The sequence below is a fragment of the Blennius ocellaris genome (assembly GCF_963422515.1).
Source record: "Blennius ocellaris genome assembly, chromosome: 17".
Lineage (NCBI taxonomy): Eukaryota > Metazoa > Chordata > Actinopteri > Blenniiformes > Blenniidae > Blennius > Blennius ocellaris.
In genome coordinates, this window is record NC_137666.1 from 10803240 (window position 1) to 10824184 (window position 20945).

General features: G+C 38.7%; 2 protein-coding genes across 2 annotated transcripts in view; one reads left to right on the forward strand and one right to left on the reverse strand.

The window, feature by feature from the left end:
• Positions 1–13058, reverse strand: part of plb1 (phospholipase B1) — a gene marked incomplete at both ends in the record, with an annotated part of 14725 nt that extends 1667 nt beyond the window's left edge. Inside the window, 32 exons of the mRNA XM_080512630.1 lie at positions 259–354; positions 506–610; positions 701–782; positions 1013–1107; positions 2054–2119; positions 3053–3133; positions 3236–3287; positions 3388–3487; positions 3598–3641; positions 3753–3820; positions 4032–4090; positions 4171–4231; positions 4323–4400; positions 4484–4555; positions 4651–4746; positions 4831–4935; positions 5741–5822; positions 5906–6006; positions 6113–6178; positions 6430–6510; positions 6623–6674; positions 6774–6882; positions 7443–7486; positions 7608–7681; positions 8270–8328; positions 8412–8472; positions 8551–8637; positions 9310–9378; positions 9872–9979; positions 10076–10145; positions 12801–12864; positions 12986–13058. Of these exons, the coding sequence (XP_080368756.1) occupies positions 259–354; positions 506–610; positions 701–782; positions 1013–1107; positions 2054–2119; positions 3053–3133; positions 3236–3287; positions 3388–3487; positions 3598–3641; positions 3753–3820; positions 4032–4090; positions 4171–4231; positions 4323–4400; positions 4484–4555; positions 4651–4746; positions 4831–4935; positions 5741–5822; positions 5906–6006; positions 6113–6178; positions 6430–6510; positions 6623–6674; positions 6774–6882; positions 7443–7486; positions 7608–7681; positions 8270–8328; positions 8412–8472; positions 8551–8637; positions 9310–9378; positions 9872–9979; positions 10076–10145; positions 12801–12864; positions 12986–13058 (2460 nt within the window). The remainder of the gene's footprint in view (positions 1–258; positions 355–505; positions 611–700; positions 783–1012; positions 1108–2053; positions 2120–3052; positions 3134–3235; positions 3288–3387; positions 3488–3597; positions 3642–3752; positions 3821–4031; positions 4091–4170; positions 4232–4322; positions 4401–4483; positions 4556–4650; positions 4747–4830; positions 4936–5740; positions 5823–5905; positions 6007–6112; positions 6179–6429; positions 6511–6622; positions 6675–6773; positions 6883–7442; positions 7487–7607; positions 7682–8269; positions 8329–8411; positions 8473–8550; positions 8638–9309; positions 9379–9871; positions 9980–10075; positions 10146–12800; positions 12865–12985) is intronic.
• A 4533-nt stretch (positions 13059–17591) lies between these two features.
• On the forward strand, positions 17592–19600 carry tp53i3 (tumor protein p53 inducible protein 3; the record flags this gene model as incomplete). Its single annotated transcript, XM_080512631.1, has 5 exons — positions 17592–17732; positions 17915–18182; positions 18652–18864; positions 19038–19234; positions 19415–19600. The coding sequence occupies 5 exons, from the start codon at positions 17592–17594 to the stop codon at positions 19598–19600; spliced, it is 1005 nt and encodes a 334-aa protein (XP_080368757.1).
• Between the last annotated feature and the right edge of the window lie 1345 nt (positions 19601–20945).

Genomic DNA, 20945 nt, shown 5'->3' on the forward strand with positions numbered 1-20945 from the left:
TTAGTGAAGTTTAATTTTCCTGACGTTCTCTCCTCTGCTCCAGCTGTCTGAAGTAACCTGATACGTAACATGAACTATCTGACCTTTTATTCAATGTTAGGATGTATTTTATCAGTTAGTTGCTTTTCTGTTTTTGTCACAACTGTGTTTTGTTGTATAAGTGTTCCACAGGGGGGGGAAAGTGCCCATAGTGCAAATCGAATGACTTGTGTTAGTAGCTTGTTTTTTTTTAGCCTTTTCTTGTTTGCCTGGACCCACCATGTTATTCCACAGAGCTGAAGCCATGTCAGCATGGCCCCGCTCACTGAAGTGGAAACAGTCCTGAGAAAAGTAGGTGGAGTCAGGTCTGCCGTCCTGGAAGAGGGAGAAAAAAAAAAAAAATCTAACATCGCTCTTCATGGATATGATGTGCTTCAAGGACACAGGCGTGTTACCACTGTGAAGATCAATGTTTGTATATGTGGAGTGCTCTGAGGGGAGGGTGGTGGGCACACAGCGAGCTTACAGCAGTCAAAGGCACGATGGTGTTTTTGAAAAAAGGCTGAACAACCACAGCAAAATCCTCCCTGCCATCATACCGGCCTCCATACACCAGTTTCTCTGTATCAACCTGCCAGGAAATAATGCAGATGTTATAGCTGCAAATTTAATGACCCTGTTGACGTCATATTTTGTTTTCACTATTTTTTTCTTGACTAACCTGCAGCTCCCGATTGATCCGTTTTACTTCAGCCAGCTCTGGTGAATCATCGCCTGGCATCAAAAAGCATGGACAGACAAACCTGTGGATCAAGGGTAGGATCAAAATATATTACTGGGTATTGTAGAAAAAATCAAAAGAAACTTTCACTCATATGTCACGGGGAGCACGGTTCCAGCTCAGGGAAAGGAACTTATTCTCCTATACTTTGAAAAACCCCTGTACTCGAGCAATTTCAAGAATGGTGCTTTTCACTTAGTGACCTCAATACTGTGAAAGAATAATTTATCACAAGTAGATTAATGAGCGTACGGTTGTAAGACATTGCAGCCTATACTGTCCCTCTTGATCCTGCGAAGGCCTTCAATCTCCAAGATCTCCACCACATTGACAATCGTCCTGGGAACCTAAAGTCAGAGCACATGAAATCATGAATCTTTAACATTGATATTTTTCCGGATCAATAACAATCCAAAGGTCGGTAGATAGAGGTATTCCTTTTCGGTAAGCCAACACTATTAGAACAAATGTAAATCTCATTGTAGGAAAGGTCGAACTAAACAGTTTCGTGCAAAATATAAATGTTTTATAGAGTACCAACATGTGCTAATGTTTGAGAACTAAATCACACAGATAGCCCAATATCCACCTGCTATAAAGGTTATGTATATAAAACAGAAAATTGCAACAAAAGAAAGGACTACGAAGAGCCACAGCTCCTGCCCAGAAAAGTATTACCATAATCTTTTGCCCCTGAAGGACCTATACAGCAACCTCTGTCTCAGGAGGGCACACGGCATCCTCTTGAGACTACACACACCTGGGACAGAGGGAGTGTGAGCTGCCAGTGTAAGATGTAGAGAGCTGAGGTCATGGACTGAGGTCATGGATGAATAGACTCAAGATCCTCTTTTACAGCAGGACAATACAGTTTTAATGTATTTGTCCTGATCGGATTAACTGTATTTTTGATGATTGACCATGTGTAGTGAACAATATGCACTGTAAAGTACATACTCCGTGCACATACTGTATTATTTAGTCTCTACATATTGCATTCCTTTTGCACCAACCTGTGGAAAACTTCAATTTTGTTAAAATATTCTTCAAAGTGGGACCGTGCAATAAGAACGGACCCTTTTAAACAATAGTTTGCGGAGAAAACCTACATTTTCCACCATGCAAACTGCCCATTGGTGCCTGGGTCCAATTCAATTAACTTTTATTTATATAGCACAGAATACAACACTTTTAAGAGAGAAAAGCGAAAAACCCAACGAGTCCATACACCATTCATACAAGATCATTGCAAATAGGATCAAACAGTGTTGATTCAATTTGACGTCACCTCACCTCTTTGTATAAGGTATCCAGGGTTGTCATCATGTGATGGCTGTAGTTCTGAGGTGATAAAGCCACCTGTAGTTTTCAAACAAAGACACACACACACACACACACACACACACACACACACACACACACACACACACACACACACACACACACACACACACACACACACACACACACACACACACGCGCACATTGCTTAGTAATTCATGATGGACACTGGAACATATGTATGAGCTCACTCATGCATTTTTTCATGAGCCTCTATGTTGTGGCCTGAAAAATACAGCATAATTAAAACACATCAAGGAGGAGAGCGACTGGCCAAGTTGGAATTCAAGCTCATATGAGCCAAAAGAGCCATGCAACATGTAAGAGCGCGGCAGCAACAACTAACCCTAAGCTGTCACTACCACAGTCTCAGTGCTCATTTTAAATTGATGCTACGCTTTGATATTCTGCTTCAAAGCACAAGCATTAAGAGAGAGACTGCCCTGTTGGACGAGTAATGGAAGGAGAAGGGAAGGAGAGGCAACACAAGAAAGGAAAAAAGAATGAAAGAGTGGGCAGGAGAGGGGCAGAGAGAGAGATGAAGAAAGAGAGTCTGGGTGGACTTGTGTGTTGTTTATGCCTCTTAGAGAACAAGGCCTGTCACTGTGCCCTGTGTGCTTGTTTAACGCAGACAGAGGCTGGGATACAGGAGGGCCGGAGGAGGGGGTAATCTGTGTTGGAGGGGCAAAGTGACAGAATGTGCTCATTGAAAAGAAACCATGTCTGCTCTCATCACACTCTGATACAATAAAACAATCAGGGGAGGGCTGCTCACAAAGCTTGGTTATTCTGCTCCAGTGCTCAGTTCCACTTGGGGAGTGATATCATGAGACAGCTCCACACAGGGGCGTCACACAGCAGCAAGGGACGTTAAGCCAGTGCCACAGTGCTCCTTCTTTTTGTAGTGTCCTTCATCCACTGGATCATGTTCAGTTTCTTCAAGCGACTCACCCGATCATTGCAGTACTGACACAGGTCATTGCCGCCGATGAAGAGGGTCACAAGCTTCCAGTCATTTTGAAAATCCACGGTCTATTTTTGCCGGGCAATAGTGAAGAAAATACAGTCATATAAATGAAATGATCTTGCTTTTCTTGTACTTGACTTTAAAACGGTGCGGCAAATAAAACTCACTGAGTTGTTTTTCATGGTTTCAATCAGACGTTGGACCTGACCTGGGAGGCCTCTGTGTGCAAAAAATAAAGAGGTTTTAATTAGTTAAAGTTTCAAACGTGGAACAGTAATACAAGCTGCAAGTCTTACAATAGAGAAATATAGGATCTTACGAAGCTTTAGCGCCTGATACAGCCACATTGAAACCAGTTTGCTTTTTTCCTTGTCCTTTTGACATGCCTTTTATGTCAGGGTTGAACTTCTTGAGTATATCTGTTACACAGAAAAGGCTGTTACTGCAAGAAGACCGAACCGTCTTTCAAATCAATTGTCCCATCTAGTGGCTTTTGTGAGCATTGCATTTCAGCAGAAAAGTGACTTACTTGCCAATGTTGTGACAGTCTCCAGGGTTTTATCCCCTCCAATGCTTAGTCATGGAAATAAAATGTACTTAGTGAAATCTGAAAGATGCACTCAAATCGTAATGTGCTTTAAAATGTTTATTGGTATATTGTATATTTGGTGAGCAGTCTCTTACTTCCACGACACGCCTCTGTACTCAATTCTCAGCTGCAGCAAACTCTTTGCCTTTGCACCAAAACCTGCCTTCATGCAAGATAAGGAAAGATAAGATTATTTGTATGATCACATTTAGTACCTTCATCAAAACACACACACACACACACACACACACACACACACACACACACACACACACACACACACACACACACACACACACACACACACACACACACACACACACACACACACACACACACACACACTTTTACATATGTCTTGTGTGGAAACTCACAGTAAGCGAGTCTCCAAGAGCAGCTATCACCTTGATGTCGGCTGGTCGCACACTGTGAGCTGATAAAATGTTAACGTGAGCATCGATCTCTTGCATTTCACTTTGTGCAATAAATAACTGAGTATCACTGGATGTTTACCTGAAGTGGGCACAGAGTTGGATGGAGCTGTGTGATCACAGGAAAAGTCACTTCCCCAGTTCTGCAGAATGACACAAACATAATATGTATAATCATATACTTTTTTTTGATGTTGAACTTTTGTAGTATTTTGAACAGAAATCATAACTCACTGTGACTGGAGGTGGAGTGGGTAAAGGACCTGGAAATGTATAGTTGCTGTTGACTGCTGTCCTGATAAATGGTTCAGTCTTGCAGAGGAAAGAAAAACACCAATACATAAAAGTAATTCAAATAATGATAAATAATGACATGTATTATTTAACTGTGTTACCTCAGTAGGACACTTCAAAGCAATGCCGGTTGTGAAGTCTTGTGTGAAGGTTTTGTTGCCCACTGGCTCTATCTGAAATATTCAGGGAGTTAGTGATTTACTTTGGATCATTTTCGGAGGAATAAAATGCAAATGAGGGACACGACTCCTCTTGAAGCCACATCTACCATGTTGTTCCACAGAGCTTGAGCCATGACGGTGTGAGCTTTCTGGCTGAGATGAAAACAGTCTGGGGAAAAGTAAGAGCGATCTGGTCGGCCATCCTTTTAAAAAGAAGGAAGATAATAATGATAATGAAACAAATAATTAAACTAAAGTTCTAATTTTGCAGACCTGACTGCACTTACCTCCACTGTGGGAAGGAAAACTTCTCTGAAGAAGGGCTGAAGTACGACAGTGAAGTTATCATTCGTGTCATATCGTCCTGAGTCGATTAACTCTCTCATAGTTTGCTGCAAGGAAAAAAAAGCTATGATGTTAAGATAGAAAAGATGAGTGTACAGAAGGGTTTAATCTTATTTTGACAACTATTTTGGGTCAAGACTGAAATGTGTATGTTAAGCTCTTAAGATTTTCCATCTGTGTTGTGTTTGTCCATGTTTAACTTTTAAATTGTCCTTAATGCAGATTTAAATCATGATGTTGATCACTTATGAGTTTTAAATTCTTCATGGACAGGATTTTAATAGTCTGTGTCCCAACAAGACTTTTTGAAGTTGCAAAAATTATATTAACGGTAATTTAAATATACACACATGCCATTTATCAACAGAAATAAAATCTGAAAACCTGACCAAAATTACACCAACTTCATTAATATCCTATAATTAGTCTCAATGGAAGATATTTTCCATTGGATTTAGGTAAGAATTTATAAAATGTTGTAGGTAGAACTCATACAGTAATGCTATCCTACAATGTGATTTGTTATTTCTAACATTATTCAAATGAACCTGTGCACTAACTGAGAGTAATCTAACCTTTTAAAAAGCTGACACACCAGTGTTTAGGCAAATACATGAGAAATTATAAGTAGACATGTCAGTTCTAAAACTCCTACATAAACAACACCGAGTTCCAATCATTGTAGATTTACTCATCATTAGTCTGAAGAAAAAGGAAGAAATGATGGAGTTACAAAATATGTTGAGTTTAAAATGTTAAAATGGCTGCAGATGTGTGTGTGTGTGTGTGTGTGTGTGTGTGTGTGGGGGGGGGGGGGGGGGGGGGGGGGTGTTATGCTTCTTTATAAAATACCTGATAAGCTCTGTTAAAGTTGTGGACCGTCTGGAGTTCAGCTGACCCCTCCTTTGGCTTCAATATGCAGGGGCAAATCAAACTGAAACGTGAACATTAACGGTTGAACTATCATATCCAAGAGAGTGTGGTTGTAAGTATCTTCTTTAATAAAAACTCACTGACCCCACAAACCAGGTGGGACAACCCAGACTGCTGTCTTTGTGCAGCTCACGCAGAGGAACAATGTTTAAGACTTCCACCAGGTTGACAAGAGCACGAGGCACCTGGAAGACGCAAAAAAGACAGAAAGAGACTGTAGATCCACTGTGATCTGTACCAGGACATCAACGGGTTTGTATTTGACGATGGTACAAAAAGATGGAGACATACCTCACTGTGGAGTATGTCAAGAGCTTGCTGCATATTTTTGACCACATTTGTGGGTGAGAGTAAAATCTGTGGAGGAAATAAGATGAAAATGAATAGCAAATGTGAACGAAGGTCAACCTCAAAGGTAAATTAATATATCACTGGCTCAGCAGATCTATTTAGGCAATTAGTAGAACAATTTGAGTCAAAAATTGATATTTTAAAATCTTTTTCAAATAGTTCCTTGTTTTTATATGATGCTTTTGAGCTTCAGAATAATTGAAATAAATATTTTTCACAGTTTTGTCAGTGGCATATGAAAACATTCGAATGCTCACAGAGTCCATGCAGAAGTCACAGATGTCATTGCCCCCAATAAACATGGTGATGACTTTCCAGTCATTGTGGAAATCGATGCGCTGAAGGAGATGAGAAGCAAACATTGTCCTGGTGATCAATTGTGGATTTAAAAGTGGGGGCACATTGGATCGTGTAATAATGTGCCTCTGTTGTTTCGTATCAGTATCTTACCGAATCATTTTTCATTATATCCACCAGGATGCGCACCTGTCGGACCATGTCACTGATAACAGAAGGTTTAATCACACCCAATGATTACCCCAGCTGGTTTGTGATGTTTTTACCAACCCGTGTTGTTAAGTTAATGTAGAACATAACTCACCCACTCTTTGCTCCAGCAACCGCCTGATTGAGAAATGCTTTAGGACTGTCCTGTTTACCTATTCCCTCTGAGAATCCAGTCAGCGAGGGGTTAAACTCCCTCAGGATGTCTGCAAAGTTAGGAAAAAAAAAAAAAGATGATACTGAATTCAGAGGCAGGAAGGTGCATGTATTATCATTTGTAGTAGATACAACTGTTTAAAAATGTAGTTCTCAAGTTTTTTGTTACAGCCCTGCTGGATTGGCCACAACATTATAGTGAAGTAGAAGCAATCGAAACAGAAGCAGCGGCCAAGTCTGCACAAGATCCTTGGAAGTGGAATAAAACAACAGAAATAAAAGAAGCAAAATCCATTATTAAATAGAAAGCCTGAGCAGATAATAATACGTTTTAAGGCCTCTGTGATTCCTCAGGCGTTAGGGGAGTTTGTTCCACAGGTGAGGAGAGTGGAAAATCTTCACTTTATTTGCTTCTGACTCTGGTAACTTAGGAAACCTCTTACTGAGGGCCTCCGGGGACTGAGGTGTCTCAGCTGTACAAGTAAGTCTTAAAAGTATTTAGGCCTGATCCTTTGACACCCAGCGATCCAGTGCAGTGATTTAAACTGTTGCTGAGCACTTCATTCACTTTATGAACGAATGAATGAATGAATGCATTAGACACACTTACTAGGTAGGGTGGTCACTGTGGTGAGGTTTTCATCACCACCAATGCTGAAAATGACAGAAACAGCCTCCAGTCAGCTTTGAATGCAGCTCACAGAATCACTTGAAATAACAAGTGACAAGACATAACAAGACAGCAAATTCAAGAACAACAAATAAATGTACCCACCTCCATGACAGTCCTCTGTACTGAGTGAGCACTAGCAGAAGGTTGTTTGTGTCTGCGCCCACGCCGTTGGCTGCCTACAGGAATCACCAGATGTGAGACAGCGAGGCCAGAAAAGGCACAACCGAACCTTTGCTATATCACCACTGTGGGTGTCGCGCAAACGCCTCTAAAAGCGAATGACCAGTATGCAAACAATTTTGCCATTTCAGACATTTTTGAACAATTTTACATGCTCTAAGCCAGATGGAATAAAATAAAGTTTATATATGTATATATTATTTTGGAAAATCTTCAGTGTAGTTAAAGGACTCATGTGGCTCCAGAGATGTAGGCTGCAGGCCTACAATACATAGATGCACAATCAAATACATTGAATTACTCAAAGAAAGTGCAGAAAGAATAGTAAACAGAACAATGGCTGAAACACTTCCCAAGATCCAGTGGGTAAACACTACAGTACAGTGATTCAATACTGCCACCCAATGTTCAACACAGGCACACGTTAGGTTTTTGTGTTGTGCCAAATTTAGGACTTCATTGCTGTATGTTTACACAAATACACCTACAAACTGAACAAACTCAGTAAGGCTGTGTGCTGTGAGTCGTTGCATATTGAATACATCTGTATAAGTGTGAATACTGGGATGGAAGGATATACATACTGTCAGAGAATCTCCTACTGCTGCCACCACCTTGATGTCTCCAGGTTTGATCTTATGAACTACAGAGGAGAAAAAAGAACTGTTCATTCAAACGGAATTACATTTTTCTTTTAAATGAGCAAACCTTTAAAAATCTTCTTACCTGAGGTGGGAATGACCGGAGATGGTTTACGGTCTGTGCAAGGTAGCACTGTTCCCATATCCTATAAATATAAACAATGAAGCTCAATTAAACAGACAAGACACTGAGCTGTTGTAAATATGTCGAAGGAAGTTCTTACAGGGCTTATTTGGTTCAAGGATTTGGCATCAGGATCCAATTCCTTTTCACCAGGAGAATTTCTCTGTGTCCTCAGGAAAGGTCGCTCCTGAAATGAAAAGCTAGCATTTGAATAGATTTAACTGTGTCACAAAATACAGTTTATTTTTGACGTGCTGTTAAGATCAAATTTGGTTCTTTTGATTGGTTTGTTTGTCTACAACTTAATCATCATGTGACTGGGTTTATTTTTGGTTGTTTGTAGGAGGTCAAATATAAATACAATTAACCTGGAGTAATATTTGTAAGAATTGTGCTTGTCAGCAATAACAGGAATATAAGAATTAAAGGGCACTCTGGTTTCAATATGGGACGTTTGTGGGTCTGAGTTCAGCTTAGGTCTTTCTGTGTGTACTGTGGGAGTACATGAAGAATTCCCACACACACACAAGGAGAACATGCAAACACCATGCAGAGGACAATCCTGGAGCTGAAGAAATTAAATTTACGCAATGGATCAATACCACTGTGCTACTCAGTGCATAAATCAATGCCAAAAATTGAAGATACTGTATATATCTCACTGGGAAATTATCCATTTTAAAGAACTGTACTCCCTTAAGGGAAAAGTAGGCTACATAAGTATTAAACAGTACTGTAAAAAGTATTAAATAAATAAAACCTTACTAATCTTTTTGACATACAGGTGTTAACGGGAATCAGATACATTATAAGTCCTTTTGTATGCAACTTTTGAACAGGCTTGAATGGCGTGCCATACCTGGGAGGGGCAAGGAAAGGTAATGGCTCTCCTATCCACAGCCTCAGCCTGGCCTGTTGGTGCCTGGAGCTGGAAGAGGAAACGATGTGATTGGTTAACATTTTGGAGTCAAGTGGGCCCACTCAGTGCAGCCAATGACCTGTGAGCGTTAAAAGGTCCTGATTACACGATTCCTTCTCCATGTCGTAGACTGAACTATGCTGGGAAACAATTACCATGAGATAATCTCTTGAGGTTAATCTTTACATCTCTTATCTAATCTTTCTTCAAGTGCTCGGCGACAGCCAATCGAATCACTGTTCCATCTGACATTTACCCTGAGATAAATGATTCCTATCATACAGGCTGTGCTTTGAATGCATATTAAATAAAATATCATGAGCTGAGATTTTACCAGGTTTGACCACAGCTGGACAGCTGGTCGGTTCAGATCAGCCATTGATTTTTCCTTCAAAGAAACATCAGGGACATGAAAGTTACACATTAGCCAATGGGTTCATGGGAAGGCTGCATATCTCAGACTTTAAAGATCTGTTTTTCACACTTTCGTTTCATTACTTACATGATCTGAATTGGGCTCAGTGATAACCGGAACAGGCTGCAGCAGAACAGTGAAGTCTTCTCTTCCGCTGTGCCACCTTGGATTTTTTACTACACGACTTAGAGAGTCCTGGGAACAATCAGACACTCGTCAATTCAGCATTGAGATATACCTCAAATGCAGGCGCAGAAACTTATCAATGCTTTATAGTTGCAAAGGAATTACCTGCAGGGTTTTCAGAAGAGTTGCTTTTTGTAAACCCAGATTTATGTTTTCATCGCTCTTACATTCACACCTGTCATAAAATAAAATAGAAAAACAAAGAAGCTTGAGCATTGTGAAATCTACATAAAACACAATGCTATTTCGCTATCTTTTTTCTAAAAACACTTAAACTGCTCACTTGTCTTGCTCATGATATCCAGCCCAGACAACCATGTGAACTAAAGTGTGATGCATCTGCAAAAAAAAACAACCCAAAAAACAGCACTTTAGTAGTTATTACAAATCAATCTTGTTCATAGAAAACAGTTTTCAGGAAAGAATACCTGGTCATGTAATATCTGCAAAGCTGCTTCCACTTCTTGCACCACAGAATTGACATTGGCAACAACCTGAAAATAAAAGAAGCTTGCTTTCAATATTTTTCCAAACCTTAGTTTAGAGCATCACACTGAACTTTTCATGAAATAACATGAGACTGTCATTCTTACATGTGGTGAACAGATGCATGTCAAATCTGCAGGGATGATGATCAGCACAAGCTTCCAGTCTGTCGCCTGCAGAGACAAATGAAAAGCACTGTAACAGGAACTACACTGTTCAATTTTAAAAACTCAATGGAGAATATGTTTGCCCTGGTAAATATTTCATTTGTACAAATGTCCAAAATTAGACATGTGTCTCTGCTTTTTTTTCTTCTTTTTTTTTAAACACTGTTCTATGGCCAGATGAATTGGTGGCTGAAGAATTCTTCCATATCAGACTTTTAAAATGTGAAACCTTTCATTCACCTGCAATGGAGGCTTGTTACACATTCTTTCTCATTTTAGTGAAATGTCTTTTTTCTTCCACAGACCACAGAGTGCACATTTCCATAATTCTATATCAGATAATTACATTTTAGACCATGTATAATGTAACTAATTTAAATTTTTTGTTATGCTATTTTGGGTACACTCTCTCTATATGATCCACACGGGCCTCACTCACTGTTAAAGACGACTCTGTTCTTGTCCTGCAATTGTCTCTCACTTGGCTTACTGAGGAGTGATATAAATCTTACAGTTTTTACATATAACCAGTTCTCAGAGATTGTTGTAACACTCAGAAACCAAGCAGTGGGATTCTGTGAAGATCTACTTAAAAACACACAGAGAAGTTTAGTTGTACCTGAAGTGAAAGGGAGCGAGATAAGTCTTGAGCTTCCTCCTGTAAACTCCTGCAACACACGTGAGAAATTCTGTTGTAGTTGTCTAATACAGAATATTTACTCTTTGTGTGACATCACTTCCATGTTATGAGGGTGTGTGTGTGTGTCTGTCGTTACCCGCATTGTGATGATCTCTGAGGTCCAATGATCACCTCCGGATTAAACATGGACAGCAGCTCTGTTCAAACCGTGTAGACATGTTTTTATATTGGTTTAATATCCAAGAGAAGGCAACCTGTCAAACACTTCTAACTTCAGCTTCCACATACAGGACAGCTATAGCCAATAAACTTACAGTAATAGCAACTCAAAAGATTTCGGTTTGTTTGTTTCTGGAAAATATTCACATTTAATGTGTTTTTATCCAACAACAAAATATTTTCTGATCTCTCAGTGTGGATTTATCGGTGATGTTGCTGGCTGTAAGGTGTCACATCTTGCTGCAATCCGATGTTTAATTGTAGTGCTCAATGTTGTGTTATGTTTGTTAATATCACTGAAACTGGGCAACTCTCAGTGGATTCATATTGAAAAGCAGTTATCTTTATTTAAAAATTGGTTGCTTTATCATTTTTGTGGCACTCAAAGTTATACTACAGCCAGGTTGAACCTCTTCATGCACTAATTCTGCATGATTTAGTGACTCCCATGGCATACAATATAAGAAGAAAATGCTTATTTTAAAGCTGACGAGACAATAATGCGGTTGTGAGCACAGAAAGCTTTAATTCACGTTTGCTTACTTCAATCAAAGCCAGCCACCCGTGTTTATGGACCCTTATCTTATCCACACAGATAAACTCAACAAACGAGAGCCATATTGTTCTGCCTACAAAGTGTGCTCAGTGTTGTTTCCCATGACCTCTGCTTGACTCTGACCCGTACTGCAAAAAAGTACTCTGACCCGTACTGCACTCACTGCAAAACCACTGCAAAACCATACTCGATCACATGAACAGCCGAAGGTGTGCAAAGAGATCCGTTTTTGCTTTCAAGTTAATGAGTGATATGTTCAAGTAAATGTGGCTCCCGACAACAAAATAAATGACCGTGGTCAGATTAGGGGGAAGTTAAACTGTACGCACTAAATGCTGTGATGATCATTTTAAGATGCAATAAAATATGATGAAACACAAGACGTTTGCTTGTTCATAATATAAAGATTATCTTTGGTTCCATGTCTTTTTTTTCAGCATTGAAATCAAAGTAAATTTTACAACTCTGTTGTTAAACATGAAGATAAAACTGAAAAAAAACAACACACACAATACTAGCTACATTAATATTTATGGCCCTATTAAACAGCCCCATGTTGAATAACTGAAAAGTATTTGCATTTATAGCCAAATAGAAACAGTCAAACAAGCTCTCAATGAATGACTGGACTTACCAGCTAATCTACTGACAACTCTGGATGTTTCTTTCCTGGTGATGAAAACACACTGTTAATGCATGCCTGGTCCAGTATCCAGTCTTTATTGTGAAGTGTGTTTGTCAATTAAATATTTAGCTGTTTACCTGAGCAAGAGTGGCACTCCCAGTGTGTAAACAGCTGTAATCTCTGCAGGTCTGACTGTGTCAACTGATGGTGAGAAAACAAATTAAACGTGGGCAATGACGTTCAATAGTAAATAGCTTGCTGTATTCATGGAATGTGCTGAGTGGATGGATCAATGCGCTTATTGATTTACAGAGTGCTTTACCTGAAGAGGATGAGGACGAGGGGGCCGGCAAAGGTGAGCAGAGTATCGGCATGTAACTTTCTATCTGTTTCATGCAAAGAGTGACAGACTATTCATGATACAATATCACAACAGTCATTTAGAACACAAATGTGTAAGTAGACTGCAGGTCTACATCTATTTTTAATGAGCATGAGAGCTCATAACTGAAATACAATACCTCTTGTGGGATTTCTGCATAAAGTCCATTGTTTTGTGCACCAGCTTCAACAGAATCTACATTCACAATGAGGGAAATTGGTTTAAAACATTTGCACGATACTGAAACTACAAGATCAAGCAAGCAATATTAGAATACATTTTGATTTTCAATACATGTAGAATTGTTTACATTTCCTATTATGGCTAATAGCAAGAAACCTCTTGCTCAAATCTTAATATATGTAATTATGTTTGAGTCATGAGGCAATCTTTAATAACTACTTTGTGTTAGATGTGTCATTGGTGTTTTCAGTCAAACATTGTGGAACGTCAAACGTGTAACTCAAATACGCACTGAGATTTCACCCTTCACTGCACATCACAAAAGATCAAACATCATAAAACACTGTCCGCCTTTAAACGAAGGGAATTACATGTTTGAACGAGCAATAATGTCCTCTTGGCATCCGCTATTATGGACTATGAGGTGAAAGTAGTGAATTAAGCCTAAACATTAATCAGGAAACATACTGTATAATCATGACAACAACATTTCAGTCAAATATTTGACTGTTCATCATGAAGTTCAGATCCGACCCTCTGTCACTGAGCAGTTTACATAACTGCAACGAAGAGTTCACTGAACCAATCCTCACAATAATAAATACAACCATGTTATATATTTACCTGTAAAAAAAGTGCAAGATATAAAAAGAGCGACCAGCAGAGCAGATCCAGTCATGGTGAGGTGGTGAGCGTCTTCGATGTCGGTGTAATTCCGTCCACTGGTTCTCTCCCTCAACCTCAGTAAAAGACTTAAATACTGTACGCTTTCGACAGACCCTGAAACAGCGCTGTTGAGAAAGGGTGTTGAGAAGAGGGCACGGTTTTAAAACTTCAAAGAAAGGCACGAAAAACACTATGATGTCAAAAAAAAATAATAGCAGTTCTGGTTGCACCGAAGTGACTGTCAAAGTCTGAAGAATTAATGATGAACTAACAGAACGGCACACAGCCCTCCTCGGAGTGGAAGCTCTCCAGTGCTTCTCACACACACTCCAGCAGTCTTCCAGGTTTTTATCTCATATTGTTGTGGCAGACTTTTATAGCTTTCCTCTATCAAGCCATCTTGATTCTGTTACATCAGACGTCTTATTTTCTCTTATCTTTAAAGTCAAAGAAGTGTAAATGTGTCCTTGTTTCATTTAAGTTTTATCCATAAAATCAAAAAGGTGTTCGTATGTTGCATAAGATCCAACTGAAAGATAACAAAGGTCAACCAGTTATTAAATCCCAATAGATCATATAAATAAATAATGTTATCTTCCAACTGACGGCTGAAAGATACCAATGCTTTCGTAATGAGCGGCAACTTTGGGTTTTTATTGGAAAATAACTATTGGTCACAAATATCTAAAGACAATACAGTCTGTGATTGACATGTTAGACATAAAGGTTTAGAAGTCTTATTCAAAAAGACATCAGTTTCTTTGGTTAATATTTTCCTACAACAGTGGTTTCGGCAAGGTGAACGCATGCAGGCAAAATCTAGGTATTAGGGTGATCCTTTTTCTCAGCATCATTTTGGGGGTAAAACTATTGATTGTTACCTAATGAAACACATTTATAGAATATTTATTGCAAATGTAGCAGAGACATAATAGAAACACAAGTGTAATGTTAAGGTTCAATAGATTCAGGAAAATATTTAGTTTTAATATTTTTCTCTCTTAACAACCAGGCTCCACCACCCTTGACCATTTTCTAGTTAACCTGTTATAAGTCAGGCTAATTTTTAAAAGAGTTAAAAACTTTATGATTAAAAGGTTTCACTGTTATTTCAGGGAATAATATGGGTGATCGTAGCCAGACGATCGTAGCCATTTATTTCCAGGGAAATGAATGCATTTCTCATCCATTATAAAACTCTTCCAGGTGTAAAAGCTCAAACAATCATCAAAATTCTGACGTCTGTCAGAGTGTGTGATCTCACCGTTCAGGGAGGATTTTCCATTTTAAGGCACAACAGTGACAATATTGACAAAACTATTCAATTTATGAAGGAGACATATGCGGACATAAGTATGTAATTCTATCGTTGTTGACATCCACAGCTGCATGCCAATTTTATTGTAGGTGTTTCCTTTCTTGTGGTTGCATAATTATATTGTGACATCCAGCAATTTAGTTAACAGATAACTTTTGGAGATGTTAAGAGATATGATGAGATTGCAGAATACTTTATGTGTTCAGATTGACCTTGCAGATAACCTCACCCTTGGTGTCAATGCATAGGGAAAGGACTCATCAGATTCTCATCCTGCAGCATTGTTTTTGTAGCTTATATTGTTATGGCCTCTTCCATAAGACTATTTTTTATATTTAAAAAAAAAAAGACGAGTATATAGATTTTTTTTTTTTAAACGAGTATTTTCTAACTTCTTAAGGAAGTAAAGAGGGGGAAAAGTTGGAAAGAAAAAGTTGGAAAAATAGTAAAAGAAATACCTTTTGTACAAACATGACTGCATTGAAGAGGATTTGTGAAGAATAGGATTAAATAAGCCTCCAAGTGGTGACTTTTCTAGTTTCCCCATCTATATAATTCTGCTCTGCAATGTAATGTTTAGGGTTTTATATATCTGGTTATCAAAAAGGTTTGGCTTTCTATTTAAATGCATGCTGTTATTTATTGAGTTTTTTGACTAATGTATCATTCATCACATGAAAATATTGATGATGTGCATATTTTTCTATGTCTTTGTCCTCCCTGGTTTTGACTTGTTATCACTGAGTCAATATTTCAGCGAAGTGTACTAAAACTAAAGTTTAACCAGTTGATATCGATTGGAACAGTAATGGCATTGAATATACAGTTATCTGCAGAACACCTACTGTTTTTATCGAATTTGGCGAAAATACAACTAATATCAGTGGGTATTATGCATATTTATTCAAAGAGGAACTATAATAATACAATAATTTTTTGAAAACTCTATGTTTTCAGGCTGCACTATCTGTGGGTGAAACTGTGAGCGTTCGGGAATTGTCTCTGTCTCCAACAACTTGCCACTCTGGATTAGTTTAAGCCGTATTGAAGATAGATAATATATAGAAGTATATTTTCTGACCAAATAATGTATTATGATCACGCCAAATCTAACAGTGGGATGTAAGTTTAACGACACAATCTGATGTTACAATAGAATCAGTAACATTGTTTATAATAATATATGGATCAGATCATTTTCTATATAAAATCTAATATAGGAGCAGTAGCTGAGATTCAGTTTATTCTTGAGTGACTTTTGTAACAAAACATTGTGTTTCGTTCTCGCACTTTATTGACGGTCCCTGCACAGATTTCGAGCTGGAGGCTGCGCACACACACACAGTTGACCACAGATCATCTCTGAGGGCTGATCTGGGAAGTTTGAATCTACAGACATCTCGTGAAACGCTTGACGTCTGCTGCTGGTGAGTACATTCAAGAAAACATGGTGTTTCCTCCACATTGTCATCAGCTGAAGACCATCTCACATTTGCTTAGTTGTTCTGTAGCAGTCGTAATTTCAATGCACAAACTTTTTATTTCTGTTTTTACGCACGTTGAAGCTTCGCTTGTACTTCTGATCCCACTTCTGATCCCACTGCGCATGCGCTTTACGCAACGAGTCTTGTGTCATGATGGACTTTTTCAATCTACTATCCTATTCTGCTTTTTTCGTTCTCTTTTTCTCTCGTCCTTCTGCTTAATGGCTGTGCTGTTATTAGGGTGTATTTATACATTCGACACATGTAAAGCCAAAATGTTTCAACACCATCCTATAGTCACACTCACAATCCTCACATACTCATAATGTCAAAGGATTGTTTTGGATCTTAGAAGATTATGATGAAGATTATCATATTGCAACAAATGCAAAAACTTAAATACTTAACTTAAATACAATATTTGAAAGGTTTTTTTTTTCTTTTGTATTAAGAAGTATAATACAAGAGGGGATGTTATAATCAGAGGACTTTTCTAAATATATACTTAAGGTTTGTTTAACTAAAGCATCTTTGTCTTTAATTTGAACAAAATAACTTTTACAAACACAAGGAATTCTACTTAATATAATGACAAATAACTTTTAGGTTTAACTTCTGTGGTTTGACCTTGAAATAATGTGAGATGCACCATGCATAACAGGACTTTAATGGGACACGCACGCACCACACATTAAATATACTGCATTTCTAATCTACCTCTGCTACATTATTGTAGATTTAATCAAAACAAGGTTTTTCCTTTGTATAATCAAACCATAGTTGCCTTCTTTTCGAAACAACAAGCTGTGTAAATATTATTTATAATAAAAGAAAGATTTGAACCTGTTTTTCTTTCATTCAGGTGTCCCATAAGTGTTGCCTTAGTTTTACCAAAATGATGCGGGCAGTGTGTGTTCATGTACCTGGAGGAGTAGCAAATTTGCTGCTGCGGACCATTTCCAGACCTCAACTCAAAGATGGAGAAGTCCTGATTAAAGTTCATGCAGCTGCTCTCAACAGGGCAGATTTACTACAGGTAAAATGTGTGCATGCATTCCCATTAAAGCCTGCGCAATAGAATCTAGTGAACACAATGATTTCTGTTAATGTTATGGGAATCACTGTGCTTTCACTCGTGTCTTTCATTCATCTACAGAATGTGTCCCAGCTCATATAAACATTGTTTTAAAATTATTATTATTCTTGTGTTTTTGACAGAGGCGAGGCCTGTACCCACCTCCCCCTGGTGAGAGCGATATTATCGGCCTGGAGGTTGCTGGTACTGTGCACACACTGGGCCCTGGAGTAATGAGTTCCTGGAAGCCAGACGAAAGGGTCATGGCTTTGCTTCCCGGAGGCGGATACGCTGAATATGTTGCTGTACCTGAGCAGCTTCTCATACCTGTTCCCTCCAATCTGACACTGGGCCAGGCTGCTGCAATCCCAGAGGCCTGGCTCACTGCTTTCCAGCTCCTGGATTTTATAGGTATAATGATCTTTTCATTAGTTTTTTATCATTTCAAATCTTAAGATATTTAGAAACACAGACAAAGGGGTATAATTGAGCAATAGAAACCAGAAGTAGACATGAGCAAATAAAGTTGTTGTTGTGCAATTTCTATTTTATTATATTAAAAATAATAACAGTAGTAGTAAAAATATTGTTTAATATTATTTAATGTGACATACTTAAAAATGTTTTATTGCTAATAGTAGTAATTATATTGTATATAGTGAAATAAATACATCAGATTGTTTGAAAAAGAAATCATTTCTAAAAAAAAAAAACAACAATTTAAATCTTAAAACTACCTCAAATATATAATAGGTTTAGTTAAGCAGTTTCTTCCCATTTTAATTAATATCACTTTTATAGGATTAAAAAAAAAGGGGGGGGGGGGGCGTGTCAGTATTTAGATCCTTTTTTGTGGGAATCTATCTTTTTTTCCCCACAGCTCGGGTGAAGGAGGGCGAGGTGGTGTTGGTCCATGCCGGAGCCAGCGGAGTCGGGACGGCTGCTGTTCAGCTGGTCCGTCTGTTTGGTGGCGTGCCCATCATCACCGCAGGGAGCACCGAAAAACTGAAGCTGGCTGAGAAACTGGGGGCGGCGACTGGATTCAACTACAGAACGGACGACTTTGTGCAGGGAGTCCATGAGTTTACACAAGGTAAGGCTGCAGCTTTAGAGAGGTCGTTGCTCAGTTGCACGGGTTTACGGGTATCAAAGTGAAAGCTGCGATTAATCAAGTACATTTCGGTTTACATGCAACAGTAGGCCGTGATGAGTTAAAACGCTTCAGATGTGTGTTCAGTTGTAAAACTGATATCTAGAATTGTATAGGTAAGGGAGCAAACGTCATCCTGGACTGCATCGGTGGGTCAACCTGGGAGAAAAATGTGAGTTCTTTAGCCGTGGATGGAAGGTGGGTGCTCTATGGCACCATGGGAGGCAGGACCGTGGAAGGAGAGCTGCTGGGAAGACTTCTGTCCAAGCGAGGCCACTTGCTCACCAGCCTCCTCCGATCTCGCAACCTTCAGGTGAAAACACAAACCGCACGTGACTCCTCAACACTGTGCCTTCGTCTATGACTGTAAACATGACTGCACGACTTACCGATAAGTCAAGAAAGAAAGGTTTCTCATAATGAATCGATTGGAAGATTTGACACATCGCTTGTATTGACATATCTGTAACTTGGTCTGATTCCTGTTCCACAGTACAAAGCGGACCTGGTGGCGGCTTTTTCCCACAGGGTGCTGCCTCATTTCTCAACCCAGCCTGCCTCCTTGAGGCCAGTGATTGACAGCACATTCAAACTGGAGGAAGTGGCGGAGGCTCATAGACACATGGAAGCAAACAGAAACATGGGAAAGATTGTCATTGATTTAAATCCACAGATTTAGTGATGAACACCAATGACATTAAGAGAATTGTCGTAGTGAATGGTTTTGATTCATTGGTTTGTATCATATGACAATAATGACAGAATAATGTTTATTTTTACTGTTGTAAATTGACTTTAGTCAATTATACAACACGGCATCAATGGAAAACTTTGCTTTTAAATAAAATGTCTCAACTATCATTTTCACTGTGTACTTTCTTCTCTTGTGAGAATTGTTATGTCATAAGTGGACATTATCAGTACTATTAAAACTAGGAATAAAAGGTAGTTCAGCTACATTGGGAGATAATACCCTAAACACTGTAAGTATTCAATAAAATATGGCTAATAAAGTGAGCTAAGCCATGTCACCTTAGTAATTCAAGCCTCTTGTATTACCTCAATGCTAAACATGGACTGGTGACCATCACACACAAGGAGTTACATTTAAACAACAAACAATCGTCAACATTAAAAGTCCTGTTAAAGAAAGCCCCTAAATAAATATACATGATTTGGTTGCCACTAATGAATGACAAAGCTTTCAAACACATAGTCAGGAACTCACAGTATATACTGGATATTGTGCTATTCAACAAGGTGAGATCAAAGCTTGTCGATTCAAACAAAAAGGGGTCAAAAACATCATGGTAATAATACAAGCACAATAGTATTACGAGTATCAAGACGAAATGAAAAGAGGAACAACAAAGTAAAACGAAACAAAAGCAAGTATAAGATTATGTGGCGTTTTTCTTTCTGGGGGGGGGGGTTGTGTAATATATTTTTATTGCTTTTTTGTGTTTACTAGTTTTAACTAGTTGAGCAACATTTTTGAAATATAATGAAATGATTGAAGAAGAGTTTGTTAGAAGTAAAAAAAAAACACATAAATGATGTGAAGTTAAAATTCATATTTCTCTTATCATTTTAATATCCATCCATCCATCTTTTATAATGCTTTGTCCTGTTCAGGGTCACGGGACACTGTAGCCAGTCTCAGCTAACTATGGGCGAAGGCAGGGACACTTTGGACAGGTCACAGTGCAATCACAAAGAGACCACCAATTATGGGCAATTTAGGATCACCAACTAACTTCACATGCATGTTTTTGCACTGCGAGATGAAACCAGGATACCTGGAGGAAACCCACGCGACGTTCGTGCTGCAACACGAGAACGCAAGCCACTGTGCCACCCTATGATTGTAACATTAACATATATTATTTTATATTAGTTTTAGAGGGCAAGCAGGACTAGAGGATTGACAGAAATTACATATTCAAAAATGGTCCAAAATGTTCTGAGGATTAAACATTCGAGAAGGAAAAAATGAGAAATCTCAATGAATTATAATAAATGTG